General features: G+C 34.3%; 1 protein-coding gene across 2 annotated transcripts in view; it reads left to right on the top strand.

The window, feature by feature from the left end:
* The window catches only part of BCHE (butyrylcholinesterase), a 57,940-nt gene extending 46,339 nt beyond the window's left edge, over window positions 1-11,601 (top strand). Inside the window, exons 4-6 of one of the 2 annotated variants that reach the window (XM_084873346.1) lie at window positions 4,179-4,295; window positions 8,800-8,823; window positions 10,908-11,601. In XM_084873346.1, coding sequence (XP_084729472.1) covers window positions 4,179-4,295; window positions 8,800-8,807 — 125 coding nt within the window. In that variant the 3' untranslated portion in view covers window positions 8,808-8,823; window positions 10,908-11,601. The remainder of the gene's footprint in view (window positions 1-4,178; window positions 4,296-8,799; window positions 8,824-10,907) is intronic. The other variant, XM_084873347.1, reaches the window with a different exon arrangement.
* Window positions 11,602-19,660: the final 8,059 nt, after the last annotated feature.

The raw sequence follows: 19,660 nt of genomic DNA, 5'->3' as shown, positions 1-19,660 counted from the left end.
AATAAAAATAGTAAAAAAAAAAAAAAAAAGCACATGTTCTTATCATACCTTATTTTTTTCAAGTTGCAAAACTTCAAACATTTCATTTTTTGATGTTTTGAAAATTGAAGTTTTTCAGACGACATGGGTGGAAGTTTTTTAAGAAAATATCATTTTTAAAAATGCAGCTCTACAAGTAAAAGAAAATTTCAAAGAATGACTACTGACTGGATTATTTAAAAGGAGAAATGTAAGGCTTACTTCACTCAAGATGGAAACCCAATACACTTTATAAGTACCATTTAGGCAGTGGTTTGTGCTTAAGAAATAGCAGTTCTTAAATAAAATAATCTGTAAGACTTGTTTAAACACATGAATTCTAGCACTTTACATCCAAGCCATAATTTAGTACTTGCCTATGCTGTTTTTGCATGCACCTGCAAGAAATAAAGTGTACTACATTTGTTTCAAATTTTATCAAATTGAGAGTTTTCATGAAGAATAAAACTGTATAATATATCAGAATCATTTGAAAAAGAAAAAAAACAATGATAGAAATGATCCAGTCAATGTCAATAAGATATCAACATTTTTCATCAAAAGTGGAAGTGTAGATTTATTTAACAGAAAAAAACATATTAGACTTCCATATCTTCCCAATAGAAAACAAATATTAGATCCATTGGTTCCTCCTTTAGTCTCTAAATAAATCATGACACATTACTTGCCCAAACTAAAAAAAAAAAAAAAGGTCACATATAAATTTAAGAGCTGAGATACAACTCTGAAGAAGTATATACTGCTATTTGGTAATCATTTAGCAAGAATAGAAACCAAAAAATAAGAGTGAAAACTGGCTTGGAGGGAAAAAACTTGTGACCTTCATATTCCGCATTTTCTGCTCCCATTAAAAGAAAAACAAAATAATATGAAACAACTACAATAAAAACTGTTGGGCAACCTTTAATTAAGTCAAAACATCTTTTAGTTTCATTTTTAAAGCATGAAATCATCACAAAACCTAGCCTGTTCACACTATTTCATACACACTCAAAATTATAACTGGACAACTATTAAGTTCTGATACACTCCATAAAAGCCATGCATTTATTTGAAATTTTAATAATTGGTTGACAAGTATGGTAATAAGGAACTAGTAAGAGGAGAGTTTCAGTGAACTCTTAAAATACATAAAATATTTTTATTATAATGCTCAGCACAATTCAATATCAATTTAACATATTCTTCAGACTTAACCTTCATTAATAATTCTGAGTTGACTTCCTATTTGGCATTCTTTCCTAACTCCTCAGACTTGACTAAATAGACTAGCTGCAGTGAAATATTACTGCTTTTTAATCAAAACAAAATATGGCTTTCTTCTTCTTCTTTGTGTAAGAAAGACTGACATTGTTTTTTTCCTAGTGAGACAACAATGAGGCAAAACAAAGATTACAAAAGTTCTGAAATAAAATGTGCCAATGTGTTTATGAACTACTGGTATTGATCTAGCTGAATACAGGTTCAATAAAGACCAAAGTTAGGAATAAATTTTTGTGACAAGGGCATTACATTTATTAGTGTAGCTCCTAATATCCTGTTTCCCCGAAAATAAAACAGTGTCTTATATTAATTTTTTCTCCCAAAGTTGCAATAGGTCTTATTTTCAGGGGATGTCATATCTTTCCATGCGCTAGGTCTTGTTTTCGGGGAAACACGGTAGGTATGTGGAGTTTGATTTCATAATGTACACATCACCTCATTTATTCTTCACAGTAACACTGCAAAATAGTGGAAAACTTATTTGAAAAGTGATTAATTTTCCTGTCACTGACATAATAAGTGGTCAAGATGGGATTTCAATCCATGTCAATATACAACCTATACTGGTGTTCTTTTCTTTATTTTACATCATAGTACCTTGTTATCAGCATCTGATACATGGTGAATCTATAGATGTTTAAACAGAATTTACCCTTTTTGAGGTAAAGCAGGAAGAAGAGAAAAAGCTCTAATTTTGGTTTTCATTCATGTCATTGGATTCAAAATGTGTTATTTTTTTATTGTGGTGCATTCAGTTCGCCTGGATTCTTTTAAAAATAATTAAATGTTTTATAATTCAGTGTCTCAATTATTGTTCAGTACTTCTAAGTGAAAAATGTAGTTGGTTTTACAGAGCATTTGCACAACATAAAGTTTATGTATTTCAATACACTGAATTGTATAGATGTTTGATTTTGTCACATAAGGAAATAAACTTGCATGTACATGAATCAATACATTTGGAATTATTCCAAAAACAAGAAAGGAAGATCTTAGCTAGGAAATTTTCTCTAAGTATTAGCATTTGTGTTCTAAATGCTAAATTACCAGTGATATATTTGTCATATCAAAAATTGTGTTCTTTGTGAACTATAGGGTCCTTATTTCATATAAGTAATATTTAAAACATTAGTTATAAAAATAACATAAGAATGATAATTTGGTTATAATACTTAATATCTTTTTTCCACATCTAATGCTTTTAACTCTAGAAAAGTTATATTATTCACAAAGAAATGATAGTCATTGACCTTTAAGTCATTTTTACATGAGACTTTTTAATATAAATTCTCTAATATTTGTCCATTTTCCAAGCAGTATGAACATTTCACACATAGGTTTATTCTAAATTCCAGATAATATATTGATGTCTGTACAAATGTTTTAAATATTTCGATATTTATATAAACTAAAAATGAATTATTGAATGTGCTCCATTATTAATAGCATCAATAAAAGGAAGACACTTTTCCATGTGTATTATAAAATAGTACGAATTCACATGAACTGTCTTTTCTAAATTAAAACCTTATGAAGTTATAATTGTTATTTTAAATTCCTACTTGAAAATCATATATTTTAACAATTCTGTTATTATTTTTAGAAAAATGTAAATTACTTAAAATTTTGTTTGTAAGTCAGTGACCAACTCGGCATACTAGAAGTTTAAAACAATAAGGGAACTATAAAAATATACATAATACTTTTACATTTAAATGATTTAAACCATCTTCTAGACTTATCATATCTATTTATATTAAGAACATCAATATATGATTTTAAAAGTTTATAATTTAAGAGTTTCTATTGTTCACAAACTTTATTCTTTTTTTAAAATATTTTTTATTAATTTTTTACAGAGAGGAAGGGAGAGGGATAAAGAGTTAGAAACATCGATGACAGAGAAACATCGATCAGCTGCCTTCTGCACAACCCCCACTGGGGATGTGCCCGCAACCAAGGTACATGCCATTGATGGGAATCAAACCTGAGACCCTTGAGTCCACAGGCCTATGCTCTATCCACTGAGCCAAACCAGTCAGGGAACACAACTTTATTCTTTAATCTAATACACTTTCAAATAAATAAAGATTTCAAGGTTCTTGTAGTACACAGAAAGATCATTTGGTTCATTGCCTCACATTTTTTACTTAAATACCCCTCTTTCATGACATATACATGCACTTTGCAAATTACTAGAAAGCATAAGTTATCTTAGTTGTCTTTCTCATTTGCAAAGTGATTAATAAACTGCTTTTCTATAGTAGTTTTAATAAACTGCTTTCAATAATGAAAAATTGTTCGGAATTAAAATATTAATAATTGATATAGAAAGAGTGCAAAGTCTATATAGAATGCCAATTGCAAAGTTATCTGTATGGTAATAATTATTGTAATATAAACACTTTCATCAAGAAAAATATTCTGAAGTATAATTACATAAGATGCATTAAATAAAAATTTTGTTATGATTAGGAGACTCAAGAAAATAATATTATCTTTATCTTTTTAGAAACAAAAATAAATACATGTAATATGTTATAATTTGGCATATAATATATAAAGTCATTTTTGCATTTTATGTATTATAAATATTTGTATTTTTATATGTTTAAACAAATGTATTATTTGCATTTTTATATAATATATAACAATTTAATAAAGTTATTTGGGAAGTAAGAAAAGTTGATAATAAAGACCATAATCAATAAAATAAATTATTAAAAAATTAAATTAAATTTAAAAAAGAATAAAGAATAACAATATTGCTGTACAGTGTATTTGGGAAAAAATGGCAACTGCAATCAAAATTATTTTTCAATTAGTAGAAACAGAGATAAAATTTACATTAATTCAATTTATTCCCTGTTTTACAGGAAATATTGATGAAGCAGAACAAGAATGGAAAGCAGGATTCCATCGCTGGAACAATTACATGATGGACTGGAAAAATCAATTTAATGATTACACTAGCAAGAAAGAAAGCTGTGCAGGTCTCTAATTAATAGATTTACCCTTTGAAGAATGTTCATTTTCCTGTAAATCAAGGCAAAAATACCAGTAGCTCTCTTACACACATAGTAAGAAGCTATTATATAGCTGAACAAAAATGCCAGAAGGATAATATCGATTTCTCACATCTATCATTTAGCATTGTACCTAGCATTCCAAAACCCAAAAGGCTAGAACTTGTTTAATTAAATCTCTCACTATAAGGTGTGACAATTAATTATATGCATATTTAAATGACTTGTGGCTTCAAACTTTTACTTTCCCAAAAAAACTTTAACGTGTATTTTCTAAAAAGTAACTGTTTTGAGTTTATTTTTCTACCTTACCATTCATAAAAGGGTATCTTTTTAGAATCAATGAGGTCTTAAAACACTGGGTACTATAATTAACAATATTGTTCCCCCTAAATAATTTATGAATTTGATGTCAATCTGAGTTACAAAATGAAACAGAAAATAACTCCCCTTTTGTTTTTAACATAAAGCAGGAGGAAGTCTTAAAATAAGAGGCTTGGTCTCTTAGATAGAAATAAAATGTTGCTACTAAGAGAAAGAGGAAAACCGTGCATGCCTGTTTTATATTTTTAGTAATATATATTCTTAGAAGCCTCAAATTATATTCTTTATTTTCTTAACTAGCCCTTTTGAAATTCCCCACACCTTTACACCTCCCCAAACATGGACGTATATAAATTACTCTTCCTATAATTCCAAAAAGAAAAAAATGTAGATGAGCAGAAGTCTACAGTCAGAAATCATGTACCATCTGGGATAGAAAACCTGGCTGGACCCAGAAATATTAGTAAAATTGGTCCATTTTTCATAGGAAAGTTGTTCAATTGGAAAAAAAGAAATATTCCTACTTTCAACAGCCAAATTGTATTATTTTTATAACTTAAAAATTGCATAGCTACATGTACTAACTTACATGGCAAAAGACCATGAATGGATAAGTTTACTGTAATTCACTAAACGGAATGAGTTGAAAGGGAGATGTTTCTGAAAATGGTAGTACTTGTTGATTATGTTCATTAAGGGTTGAAAACTAGCCCTGGCTGGTGTGGTTCAGTTGTTGGGCATCATCCTATGCACCATGAGGTTCCTGGTTTGATTCCCACTCAGGCCCCATGTCCAGGTTTCTGGCTGGATCCTCTATACTATATAGGGAGCATGCAGGAGGCAGTCCATGGATGTTTCACTTTCACATTGGTGTTTCTCTCTCTCCCTTCTTCTCTCTCTAAAAATCAATAAAATATCTTAAAGCAAACAAAAAGAATTGAAAACTAGCACTCAAGATAGGACAAAGTGAGACTCTAGGTCTGCATCGTGTTGGTTAAAGCATATCCCCATTATTCATTTTTCCTAAGGGTGTCTATGGTTAGAGCTAGTGTGAGTCTACCATGCTCACTCAAAGTTCATGGTACTTGATCAGCTTTAGCTGTTAAGAGTTTTACAGTGGAAGCGAGGTCAGTTTTGATATCACTTCAGTACTGCTATAAAAGGACTTTTGTTGTTGTTGTTGATGGTTCTTCCCTCATCCTGAAGTGAAGAAAAAAGCAAACAAGTGACAGGTGAATTATCAGTCCTTCCATCCTACACCTTCTTGATTTCATGGGCCATTCTTTGAGGATCTACTATATTTTTCGGAATCACTTGAGTCTCCTTTTAATGTGGAATACTCTGATATATGGAAGGTATCATTTTTAAAGGCAAAGTAATAAGTTTCTGGCCCAGAAATTAAATTCCATAGATAAATCTTAACGTAATTGCTGCTGTGGCATTTTAGCAAAATATTCTAATAATTGGAACCTTCCCAAGATTTCTGAAAAGGATGACAAACTCAACAGTTAATAAATTTTTCTGTTGTAGCTGTGTGTTCTCTTTATAGTTTGTTTTAAAATTAGAATGGTAAGAAAAATAGGAAATGCAGGTTTTTTGACTAAATATATTTAAAGGTAAACCAATAGTGCTGTTTACCAATATAATCTTGGTGAAACCTTCAGACTATCAAAGAATAAAACAAAGACCACCACAATTAAACACATATACACAGACATGCACACAGAGAGATGCAAATACATGTATTTTTACATATAGGAGTTTATTAATGTGCAGCAAGAGATCACCTTATGAAATTTACTGAATTATTAGAGGAGGGGGTTAAAAAGAGATTCTGCTATATTAAAAAAAAAGGCATTATATATATATATATATATATATATATATATATATATATATATATATATATAAAACTAGAGGCCTGGTTCACAAAATTCGTGCATGGAGGCCGGGGGTGTCCCTCAGCCCAGCCTGCACCCTCTGCACCCTCTCCAATATGGGACCCCTCAAGGGATGTCCAACTGCCCACCTGACCCCATCCCAGTGGCAGTCCATGGACATTTCACTTTCCTGATCCCACTGGGATCAGGTCTAAATGGGCAGTCGGACATCCCTCTCACAATCCAGGACTGCTGGCTCCCAACTGCTCACCTGCCTGCCTTCCTGATTGCCTCTAACTGCTTCTGCCTGCCAGCCTGATCATCCCCTAACCACTCCCATGCCAGCCTGATTGATGTCTAACTGCTCCCCTGCCAGACTGTTTGCCCCCAACTTCTTCCTCTGTTGGCCTGGTCACCTCTAACTACCCTCCCCTGCAGGGTTGATTGCCTCCAACTACCCTCCCCTGCAGGGTTGATTGCCTCCGACTGCCCTCCCTTGCAGACCTGGTCCATCTCAACTGTCCTCCCCTGCTGGCCATCTTGTGGTGGCCATCTTGTGTCCACATGGGGGCAGGATCTTTGACCGCATGGGGGAAGCCAGCTAATGTGTTGGACTGATGGTCAATCTGCATATTACTCTTCTATTAGATAGGATAGAGGCCTGGTGCACAGGTGGGGGCCAGCTGGTTTGTCCTGAAGGGTGTCCCAGATCAGGGTGGGGGTTACCTTGGGGTATGGGGTGGCCTGAGTGAGGGGACTGTGGTGGTTTGCAGGCCAGTCACGCCCCCCGGCAACCCAAGCAGAGGCCCTGGTATCTGGAATTTATTCACCTTCTACAATTGAAACTTTGTAGCCTAGAGCAAAGCCAAGCCTCCTGCTCACTCTGTGGCATCAGCCATTTCTGTTGGGGTTCATGTATTTTCTATAATTGGAACTTTGTGGCCTTGAGTGAAGGCCTAGGCTGGCAAGTGCAGGCAAGAAAGCTTGGCTTCCTCCATTGCCTGGGAAACCGAGTCTCTTGATCCTGACTTTGATAGGATCCTATCAATTACCAAACACATATGGCCTCATCATAGAGAAAAACATTTGCCATTTCAACAACTAAATGTGCTCAACACAATTTATTAGTCAACCCTTCCCCAGTGTCCTTCAGTACCTTTCCAATAGCTCATCTCAGCTTTATTTCAGAGTTCAATTTCTATCCTCCACTGTGGTAGTCTTGCACAAAATGTCTCCTGCCTATTGACTTTATTCACTGCAATTTTTATTTTAACAGCCTACACCAACCTCTAAGATTTCTTCAAGTGCCTAAAACCCAAACACATTTTTATCATCTTTCTATTGCCATGTCAAAACAAAACATACTTTTCTTATCGCAGATATCCTTCTGGAACAGTAATTCTCTTAACAACTTAATGAAGAGAATGGCAGAAGTTGAATTTAGGAGGTGTTGAGGTTTTACTAACTTTTTGATAGTTTTTCCCTAATGTATTTTAGAACTGATGTGAAAAATAATCTGCATATTGCAGAATATTTTCTTCTTCTTTTATAGATGAAATTTAAGTTTTCATGGTGATATTGTTTTCCTGATAGATGGTTATGGACAAATTTATTTTGCACAAAACATTCCTTTTCTTTTCCTTTTTCTTTTCTCTTCTCTCCTATCTTCTTTCTTTTTCTGTTTCTTTAATGCAAAGGAATAGCCACAGATCCATATGCTGTGATCTAAAAGTGACTGTGATATAAAAAATTGCATTTATATCTGTAATGCAAATTTTTATTATACTGTTATGACCTTTGGGAACAGAGCCTAGAAAATATGATTCCCAGAAATATATGAGATTTGGGAGGAACAAAACTTGGTTTGAACCACATCAAATGTCTTTAGTCTATAGCCCAAGGCACAAAATAACATTTTTTGTCCACAAGGACTCTTCCTCTCCCACACTTTCTTAAAGATATTTTCCTGGTTTTCTTTAGTTAAAATGTGCTATCTTTGTTTTACAATGTTGTAATATGCTAATTTTGAAGTTACTATCTTTGTGCAAGGTAATAAGTGAGTGAAAAACAAATGCTAACATCTGCTATGGCATTTCAATTTTAAACCAAATGTGTGTATAATATTCTCTTTGGTAAGTGAATTAACATTTTCACATAACCATGAAGGATAAAATTTTAATAATCTCCCTTGGAGTTGTCTCTTTGAAGTCATGTGCAAAATATGGAGTGAGAATTCTAACAGAACACTGTTCCTTCTTTCCTTTTAGATTTGTGAAGATTTCAAAGACAGAGTAAGTACCATGTCCCCTCTCTCTCAATCCACCTGGCATTAAAGCCAGTTAGAGAGGCAGCTATTCATTTCTCTTAGATTTAAAGCTGCCAATGATTGCATTAAATTCCAGAACACCTAAACTTCTTGAACACTTGCTACTACTGCTATATTGAATTACATTTCATACACATTGTTCAGTACCTGGAAAACATTCTAACATTTCTATGATGTCTTTTTTTTTAAATATATATATTTTATTGATTTTTTTACAGAGAGGAAGAGAGAGAGATAGAGAGTTAGAAACATCGATGAGCTAGAAACATCAATCAGCTGCCTCCTGCACACCCCCTACTGGGGATGTGCCCAAGACCAAGGTACATGCCCTTGACCAGAATCGAACCTGGGACCTTACAGTCCGCAGGCCGACGCTCTATCCACTGAGCCAAACCAGTTTCAGCTCTATGATATCTTATAATCATCTTTCAACCTTTATTTTCTTCATTGTCACTATTTCTTGAAAGAAGAGAATTTTAAATTCTTATGTCTTAATGTCCTAATGTAAAGTATCACATTATTAGCATCAGTCCAATGCATAGAGTGTCAATTTTAGGAAATTTGATTGAATCCCATAGAGCCCATCCTAAGAAATTAAATGGTAATATTTTGGGACATTTCCCATATAAAGCATTCCTACTCATCAGATTTTAAAAGCAGCTTTAGAGGAGAACTACTTATACCATGTAAGAGGACGGGTACCTGTGGCCCTCCATCTTCAAAACAATGTGTTGGTTACATCTCTGTATCCTAATTAACTATCATCTCTTTTTCTGTCTTATTTATCCATAAATATGTCAATAGTACATTAATATTTTTAAGAGTAACTTCATTTAAAAAAATCTTAGAAAATATAAAAAAGAAAAAAAATTGTAGTCATACTGACCAAAAATAACTTTTTAATCATATATATATATATATATATATATATATATATATATATATGGAAAATTGTCTTAGCCTGAACATAAAGTCTCAGATTGACACAACACATTATGTATTCTTATATATATATATATATATATATATATATATATATATAAATTTTTATCTACTACAAAAATGTATATGCTTACATAACATTTATATTTCAAAATATGTCTCAGGATATACTGAGATAAAGTTTTAATTACTTTTTATTCTTTATTTTAATGTGTTCATTCAAAAATGCAAATTTAGAGGAATAAACAAAAGATTTTCTGCCTAAATAACTGGTTGAATAGATTTATCATATTCTGAAGCAAGGAAAGTTGTAAGTCCAGCAGGTTTCAATAGAGAAACAAGAGTTTGGGTGATGGTGTGTTAACTTTCAGATACCTATTAGATATCTAAGAAAGAGATAGAAAAAAAAACACATTCTTAAATAAGAGGTGAGTTGAAGGAAGATGTCTAGATTAGAGATATAAATTAGGTTGTCTCCAACATCGAGATGTTATATAAAGCCATTGGACTGAAGGAGATTACCTAGAGATTGGGTGTAAATCTGGACTAAGCAGAGCCAGCACTCCAGCACTGAGACTTGATTTGATGTTAAGTCTCTGTTAAGCTATGGTGCTATTGCCAGATCTTTAAAACCACAACAGCGACTTACTTCTTCATAAGTTTCTAACCTTGACTCATCTTCCTTCCATCTATAATTCAACAAAATTTTCCTTTAGGGACAAAAACCAACAAACACCAAGTTTTGTTTATATATATGACAATCTTTTGGTTAAATTTATATCACCATTTAAATATATTTTCTTCAACTTTTAGAATAAAAGTCTAAAAAATAAGTAGAGTTTTATTTTCATGCATATGACATATATATCTGTTTGGATACTCGTAAGATTTATGCATATATGCATGCATACATATAACTCACAGGCTAAATAATGACCACTCCCTTCCTAAAAGATATCTACTTTCTAATCCCTGGAACTTGTAAATGTTACCTTATATTCCATAAAATAACTTTGCAGAAGTGATTAAGTTGAAAATCTTGAGAGGAGGAGATAATATTGCATTATCCAGGAGGGCACTAAATACAATCTTATGTATTCTTATAAGACAGAGGCAGAGGGCGATTTGAAACACAGAACAGGAGAAAGAAGGTGATGTGACCAAAAAGATATTGGAGAGATTCAGACACAAGCTAAGGAATGTCAGCAGCCACCAGAATGTAGAGGATACAGCAAATGAATTCTCCCCTGGAGCCTACGGAGAAAAGGTAGCCCTGCTGACACCTTGGTGAAATTGACTTCACATTTCTCACCTCTTGAACCAGAAGAGAATAAATTTGAATTGTTTAAGCCATCAAGTTTGTGTTAATGAGTTATGCCAGTCATAGGAAACATATATATAAAATTTCATTGAGATATATCTAATTATTATTAATCTAACATACTTTTTCCTAGGTTTTTAAAGGTGTTTTCAAAGCTATTTTTAATTTGCTAGTTAAAATACTGTAGATCTTCATTTTGTGACAGTTTTCAGGTATAGATCTGTTATATTTGGTTGGTCCATTCTACTCTCACTTCCTGTGGCCCTATCATATTTGGGTCCCACTACCTGAATCTGTCCCACTTTAACTTGTGTTTCCCTGGCGTATGTTGGTTGAGTATTGTCTTATGAACCAAAAGTCATCAGTTTGATATCAATCAGGGCACATGCCCTGGTTGCTATCTAAATTCCCAGTAGGGGGCATGCAAGAGATAATGGATCCATGTTTCTCTCTCACATGGATGCTTCTCTCTCTTTCTCTCTCTAAAACTAAATAAAAACATTATTTTTGTTTTCTTTATTGCTTTTCTCAGAAATACTCTGAGGTTTCCCCTCTAATGCTTGCTCCTCTTCTTAGATTTGCCTTCTCTATCTTATTCGTTATTTTATTACCACCATTGTTTTTATTAAATTTTGTAATTTATGTTTTGCATCTCATATTGTTTTTATTTCACTTATTTTCTCTTTGTAATTTGTTGTTATATTTCCATAAATGCAAAAATCTCTTTAATCTTTTAAAATAAAATGTTACTATTCATAAATATTCTAAAAATGTCTGATTATTTATGCACTAACAACTTCTCAAGAAAGTATTCTTTGATACAGCCACTTATTTTAGATTAATTATTTTTCCAGAGCCCTATGCTAATACATATGTGATAGAAATGTTATGTAATAGAAATGTTGAGATAAGTTTAGACAAAAATAGGTGGGAATTCCTGGTCTAATCCTTAGGATACAGGTAAAGGAAGAGGAGGCAGATTATATTTAATACAGTTTTAACCGATTAGTGGGCAAATCCACCATATGTTAGAGTCTAATAAGAAATTCAAGTGGAAGGTCCTGTCACAAAAAGGTTCTGAAAAGTTTCTTCTCAAGATAGGTGTGGTAGACATAAAATTACCTTAGCAATGCCATTTCGGTTTGCTTTTTAAATTTTATTTGTTTTATTTCACTTTATTTCACTTTGCATAACCCTGGGATGCACTAGGAATTTACTTTCAGAGGTTTGTTTTGCTCTTTGTCTAACTTGCTTCTCAGTACTAGAAATATTATTGTTTTAAATGGTAGGATCCAAATGCTGCTGATCTGTAGGGGAAAATATTTTTAAAATCCTGAAAATGTACAGAGTTATAGGTTGATGTTATGTCTGATAGTTGTGGACACCATATCTCTGTGCTGAAAAAAGAAGAAAAAAAATGCATCGCCAAAAAACTGTAGGTAAATCAGTGTGACAGAAATTTTTCATTAGAATCTCATAGACATAGGTCACCCAAAAAGAGTAACTTCAATATTGTAATATTAACTGGTGAACACACTATTAGTATTAATTATTCTATAGAAAAAGGCAATAAAAATATACATCAACACCATCAGATAATAGTCATAAGAGCTATAAGATTATTTTACTGAAACACAGCCTTTACTACATTTTCATTTTAAATAGCACTCTACCAATGATTTTATTTATTTTTTATCATAGGCTCAAAAACTCTCAGGCATGCTTTATATAATTATACGTTTGGTAGAATTTAAAGACTCCTTTTATTTTTCATGGAGATATGTTTAATTAAAAGTCAAGAGGCATGGTGCTGCTGAGATAAATCAATTATTGTTGCTCAGACATATTAAATTCACCCAATGCCTCTTTTTTACAATGTTTTAAGATAGCCCTGTTTGATTAAAGGTCAAGATGAGCATGTGGGGATTACTAAGCTAAAAAGATTTTAAATGCTAATTAAATATTAAAAAAATATGTTGAACATAATTAACTTCAAAAATAAACTAAGTAAGTCATGTCTCATTCAATAATGTCTTAAGAAAAATCCCTGCCTCATACAAATTTCTGAAAATTATGGGTCTCAGAATTCAACTGATTGAAATTAAGAAACCAGCACAGAATGTACATGAAAGTACTGAAATATAAAAGGAAGAAAACAGAAAAATAAAGGATGGACAAAAACAACATCAGGAAAACAAAATTGACTTCATGGAGCAGATAAAAATTGTGGTCAAATAAATTGCCATTAAATCTAAAAATCTTAATAATAGAACAAGAGACAGTATGATCAATATGTACTTCAAAGCAGAAGCAGAGATATAGGAATTTAAGAAAGATGTGGTAGGTAACAGAAAGACAACATGAGTTGTAAACCACAGGGGAAAAGGAAGCAGGGAAAAATTATCTCAACTATGCAGCCTCCACTAGGAGCAGCACAAAAGAGAACCATCCTGGCTGAAAACACAGTGAAAATATGATAGGATTGAAATGCAAATAAAATAAAGGTAAAGAAAGTAAAAAAAAATGCATATAAAATATTTAGAAAGGAGGTTTAATACACTCAGGTTGCTAAGTGTGAGAATGAAATAAGAAGGCAAAAAAAGAGTTGGTGAAATAATATAAGAAAGCATACATTAAATACAACTTTTTGTCTGTGAATTGAAAAAGGGCACTATTTCTCAGCAAAGAAAGAATAAAAGTGGTCACATAGTCTAGGAATTCAACAAGACTTAAATATATTTTTCTTAAAAAAATAAATATTCCATATAAAAATTTCTTATAGAAAGATTAGAAAAACAACATAAATGTCTACTAATAGGGTAGCATTGAAGCTTTAGACATATAACAAAATACCACACAGCAGTTAAGGAGGTAAAATATCCAAGGCTTTTTAATTGGAAAAAGTCAATGTGCATAATCATCTCTGGAAACACAATTAAAAAGAATAACAGTGAATGACTCTGAAGAAGGAACTAGCTGGCTGTGATAGACTTTGGAACTAAGAATTTATTTTACATGTTCTATTTTTTAGTCCTTTTTAAACTTTGTAACATACATGCACATATATTACCTATTCAAAACAAATAACATGTCATTTTAAAAAGGCCACCAAAAACATACCTATAATAATAATAATAAAAGCATAATATGCTAATTAGACTAGACTTCTTCTGGAAGTCATTCCAGACATCCTTCCTGAGAAAGCTGGAGCTGGAGGGAAGCCATCCCAGGTCCTGGGTGCCTGCAGGCGGTCCAAGGGAAGCCAGCTCAGGTCCCGGATGCTGGAGGGAAGCTGGTGACAGCAGCCAGGGGAAGGAAGGCCTACTCTTGCATGAATTTTCATGCATCAGGCCTCTAGTATACATAATAAACACATAGACACAGACAGAGTATGGAGATAGCCAGGGGAAAGGAGAGGTAGGTGAAGGCAGATAAAGTATGGGGAAAGGAGGATGGAAAGAGACTTTGTCTGGGTGATGGACACACAAGGCAGTGTGCAGTTGATGTTTTATTGAGTTGTACACTTGAAGTTTGTTTGGTTTTGCAAACTAATGTCTCCCCAGTAAATTCATTCATTCATTCATTCAATCATAATAAAAAGACAGCCAAACCCGTCATTCCATTATTCTTAGGGGAAAAAAACGTGCAATAACGACAGCTGAAAACTATACTGCTGCTTTTGGTAGGCATTGTTCAGCAATATAACTAATGATGCGAGATAATTCTTTCCAACGTGTTAATACCTTCAACTACTTGGAGCAGCATTTTGCAGCTAACTAACCCATGAAGGCTGTGATTTTCAAAATTATACATTTGGCAAGAGATTTACAAAAGTTCTTCCATGTCTATGGATAACTGGTCACACCTGCCCTTAACATTTCCAGGCCAAAATGGCTCTTCCATGCTCTATGGTGCATAGCTCTATCGTCTCAACCAGAGCACTGATTCTTTTACAAAAAAGAAAAAAAAAAGCCAGTAGAACTCTTTAAATGAAAATATAATTTATAGTCTTTCATTTCCATAATGGAATGTTAAAATGGGCACTTATAGTTTACTTCAATCAACTGTAGGATGAGTCAATAGACCAGGTTGTTGGAACAGATAAAATGGACATAAGGACCTGCCTAGCCAAGGTCACTTCTTCCTCTCATAACGGAAAAGCAGCACCCACCACACACTAACAGAATTCCTTTGTCCTTCATGTTACCCATACACACTCCCTTCCTCCATTTTTTTCTGTTGATAATATATAATAGGAGGGTAACAAAGGGCAAAAAGTAAGAATACTGATTAGGGTAGCTAGTCAGGTGAATTAGGGGACAGAAAGGGAGGAGGTCCAGGAAGAACAGCAGCGTCTTAGCCTGAACAATTAAAGAGGCTATAAGCCAAGGGCAGAGGTATCTCTGGCCTGAGCAGCTAGGAGAGCCATAAGGAGATCAAAAGCAGCTCCAAACAGCAACATAAATGGGGGAGGAAGACATACATTCACAGAGGATAAAGAAAAGTCACGGGGGGGGGGGGGGAGGGGGCGGGAAAGAGGCCATTTTAGTCTTTAAGCAGAGAAGCCAGAGTTTCAGTCTCAAGGCTTGGCAGGATAAGGTTGTTAGTAGGTCACAGAGGATATGGGAATGATGCAAAATAAGGGAAGAGAAAGAGGGCAGCACCTTGTGAGGTTTGAGCTTTGAAACTAATACTACGTAGCAGAATGGCCAATGAGAAAAGCAGGGGTTGAGGGAAGGGTGTTCTAGAGTAAGGGATAGGGTCTGTAGAATATATAATACCTCAAGACCAAGAGAGCAATGGCCATCCTCTTTAGGGAGGAGAGACGGAGTCTTAGGAATAGAAAATCTAAGTTAGGAGTCTTAGAAATAGTATCTGCTTACAGTAAAGGTTTTTTTTTTTTTACTTCTCACCTACAACCTTTTGTTCATGATGTCATTCTTTGAATCCATCTGGACAAGAACCTGGGAAAGAAATCACCCTTGCATCTTGCTCACCAAAAAACAAACAAACAAAAAATCTGGAATCAATACCATGCCCAAGAAAAAGGTGAAGGGATTAAGAAACGCAAATTGGGAGTTACAAAACAGTCATGGGGATGTGAAGTACAGCATAGGGAATATAGTCAATGATATTGTGATCACTATGTATGGTGCAGATGGGTAATGGAAATACCAAAGGGTACAATTTGTAGAGTATATGGTTGTCTCACCACTATGCTGTACACCTGAAACTAATATATAATAATATTGAATGTCAACTGTAAGTTTAAAATAAAATTGATTTTATTATTAATTAATAATAAAATAAAATTCATTAATAAGATTGCTGCATTTGTAATTTCTGGAAAACAAAACAAAACAAACAAAGAAACCATGTCCAGACAGGTTTTTTTATCAGATAATCAGCCCCGTTTTCTGATCAAGATAAAGCTACTTCTTCCTAGAATTTCCACCATACCTGCTTCTGTAGTTTCTGAATAAAGCAAGTATAACTCTTGCACATTAGATATTATTGATGACATTTTTGTTATGCAGAGAAACAATCTCAATAAAGGAAGCAGTGCATTGTTTTCGTTCTGTCACAGGTTCCTCATTTCCATTGCCATCTACCCAGAGGCCCTCCTTAGGGGGCTCTGTGATGACTTAGGTTGAGTGCTCATCAGTGGTCCCCCAAGTCAGGGTGACCTAAATCTGAGATGAAAATAACAAGACCAAAACCTCCATGCTGTAAACCAAAACTAATGACAGAGTGTAATAAAGAATGAAAAGCATTTATTTGAGCAAAAGGAGTTGCAGCCCAGGAGGCACAGATTCAGGTTAGCAACCTAAATTGTGTTCTGCCAAGACAAAGTGAAAGCAAGGCACAGTTCCTGCCCAGGTTCCCAATTAGGTCCTCTTTATGTAGATGAGGTATACAGATCTGTGCACTTTCTGAGTGGTGTGAATCTCACACTTGTGATTGATCTCCAGTTTTGATTGGATGGAGCAGGAACTTCTTTATAAAGTTGACACTGCCAGGCTTAAATGACCCTAGTGCAGGAGGCTGAGAGTTCAAGCTGAAGTTCTTCTTATGTGATAAATGCCTATAAGTAAATGGCCACTAAGCTTTTATTATTTATAAAATTTGATCCCTCAATTGACCAAATGGGGTGGGGGGGGGGGTCTATCTCAGGAAAGAAATTCTTTCTGGGGTTCACATCAAATGAATCTTTTTCCTTAGGATTCACAATTCCAGTAATCTGAGAAAACACATCCTAGGCTAGTGCGAAGACACCGAGGAGAAAATATGCTTATTATGTCTGATAAAAAGTTTGGAGCTTAGAAAGGATAGCAGGAATCACAGGAGATAAAGCTGAATTTTGTAAGTTCCTATAAGAGCTTTAGAAATTTGCATTTTGTCTTAAATTCAGTGGAGAGGTATTAGAAGGATAATAAGCATAGAAATGACATGCTCTGATTTAAATTTTAAAAGGTCACTGTGATTGCTGTGTGACAAATAGATATTCGAGAAAGGCAGTCCAAGTAGAAGCAAGGAGGCCAATCAGGCTTTTAAAATAGTGGGGACAGGAAATAATTGTGGCTTGAATTACAGTGAAGATCCAAATAAGATAGATTATGCTTTGAAGTTGAAATAATCAAAGCTCTCTAAGTATTGGAGATAGATGTGAAGAAAAAGGAGAATAAATCTAAGATGTCTGGTTTCAGGAACTCTGTATTGTGTTGCAGTGACATGGGGCAGATGAGATGGGAAAACCCAGGAGGCAGAACATGTCTATTTGTTAAGTGTGTAATTCCAGTGTTCCGTTCTGGAGGTGCTTACAATTTACCTTGCCTATATTAAAATAAAGCTCATGGTCCTTAGGATGAAGTATTTGATCTTCATTTCTGAGGTAAGAGCATCCAGCCACATCTCTAGTTAATCTTAACAAGCATACATAAGTCCCATTTTCAAAACAAACCTGCTATTTCATTTTGCTTTCTTTGCACTACCTGCATTTGCATGCTTTCCTAAAGAAATGCTACACACCCTATAAGCTTTAAGTATATGCCAGTTTCTTTCTAGGGCTTTCCTTGACCCTTATCAGGGACAACTGTCTTTCCCCAAGCAGTATCACTTCATTTTATTTATACTTTTTAGTATAAGGTGACACATTGGCATTCCCAGCAACTCTACCATGAGATCCTCAAGAGTGAGCATATCTCTAATTCATATTAAGATTCCTGGAGACCAGCCCAGTGCATAACTTCACACTAAAGACAAATTTTCATATGCACTCGTGCTGAAAAAAAATAACCCACAAGCAGTATTTTCAGACCCGTCCACATTCATATAAATAACAATGTCTCTCTCTAGATACATCTTTAAATACAAAGGACAAGGGTATGGTTAAACAATCAAAGGCTTAATTTTAAAACTAATGGCACATGTATGGTTTTATATTTTTAAAACCGCCCTGACTTATATGTATTTTTATTTTTGCATTCAAAAACATTTCATTATGGATTTGGAAAAAAAAGAATACTGTTTTCAACTTTCTCAGTTTCCACTCTTCTGTTGTTAGTAAATATTGGGAACACATTATTCCCATTCTAAATTGGCTCACTTGTAATTAAACCAAAATAGTTTCCTTGAAAGTTGCACCTAGGGGTCAAGTACGGGACAATGCTTCAGAGACTAAGAGGCAATAATAGCAATAAGTCTGCCCAACTGTGGGGCCCATTGTGGATAAGGGTGAGTGCCAACTGAGTGGGTATGTGCTCTTTCTTTGCTTCCTTTTACAGTCGTCGGGGTTTGCCAAAAATCTGTATATTGCTGGCAGGCAAGCAAAGCCAGTCTAAGCACCTGGGTTGCAAAACTCAGCAATTGTGTGATTGCCATTAGTGATCCATCTGTGAGGCTGGTACTTGCCACATGTCAGTTGACTCACATAAGGTGGGTTGAAGGGAAATTCCACTAGATAAGGAGGGGGACAGCAAAATTAATAAGTCATTTGTTCTTCTTTGTGATTGAAAAGAATCTATAACAAGCATTGATGAAAAGTGAAAATTTTAAAATGTATTTGAATTGATGAGTACTTACATGACAAATGGAGAAGGTTTAATTCAAAAAGGAGAAAAAAAAAGAGTGTAGGAACAAAGCCTTCACTTTCTTTAATAACTTGTTACACACAAATGGAGTATCAGAGGCACTGGTCCAGCAGAGAAGTAAAAATAATAATAATAATAATGTCTTACAAAGACTTTAAAAATGTTACGTGAGGGTCATTATATTGGACTAGAGGCCCAGTGTACAAAATGTGTGCATGGAGGGGGGGGCGGTCTTCTCATCTCAGCCTGTACCCTCTCCAATCCGGGAGCCCTCAGGGGATGCCCCACTGCCTAAACTAGGGGTGTTGAACTCAATCAGAGAAGGGACCAAAATCTAAAATCCAGCCTAAATCGAGGGCCGAATGGTTTACTGAACAGTCATAAACTGACAATGTCATAAACTGACAGCGGAGTGCAGTGATGACAGCGCGGTGCGGGCCACATTGCAA

This window comes from Pipistrellus hanaki (assembly GCF_964339955.1).
Source record: "Pipistrellus hanaki genome assembly, chromosome: 2".
In the NCBI taxonomy this organism is placed as follows: domain Eukaryota; kingdom Metazoa; phylum Chordata; class Mammalia; order Chiroptera; family Vespertilionidae; genus Pipistrellus; species Pipistrellus hanaki.
The sequence above is the reverse complement of the archived record's forward strand: the minus strand, read 5'-3'. Positions and strand labels throughout refer to the sequence as shown.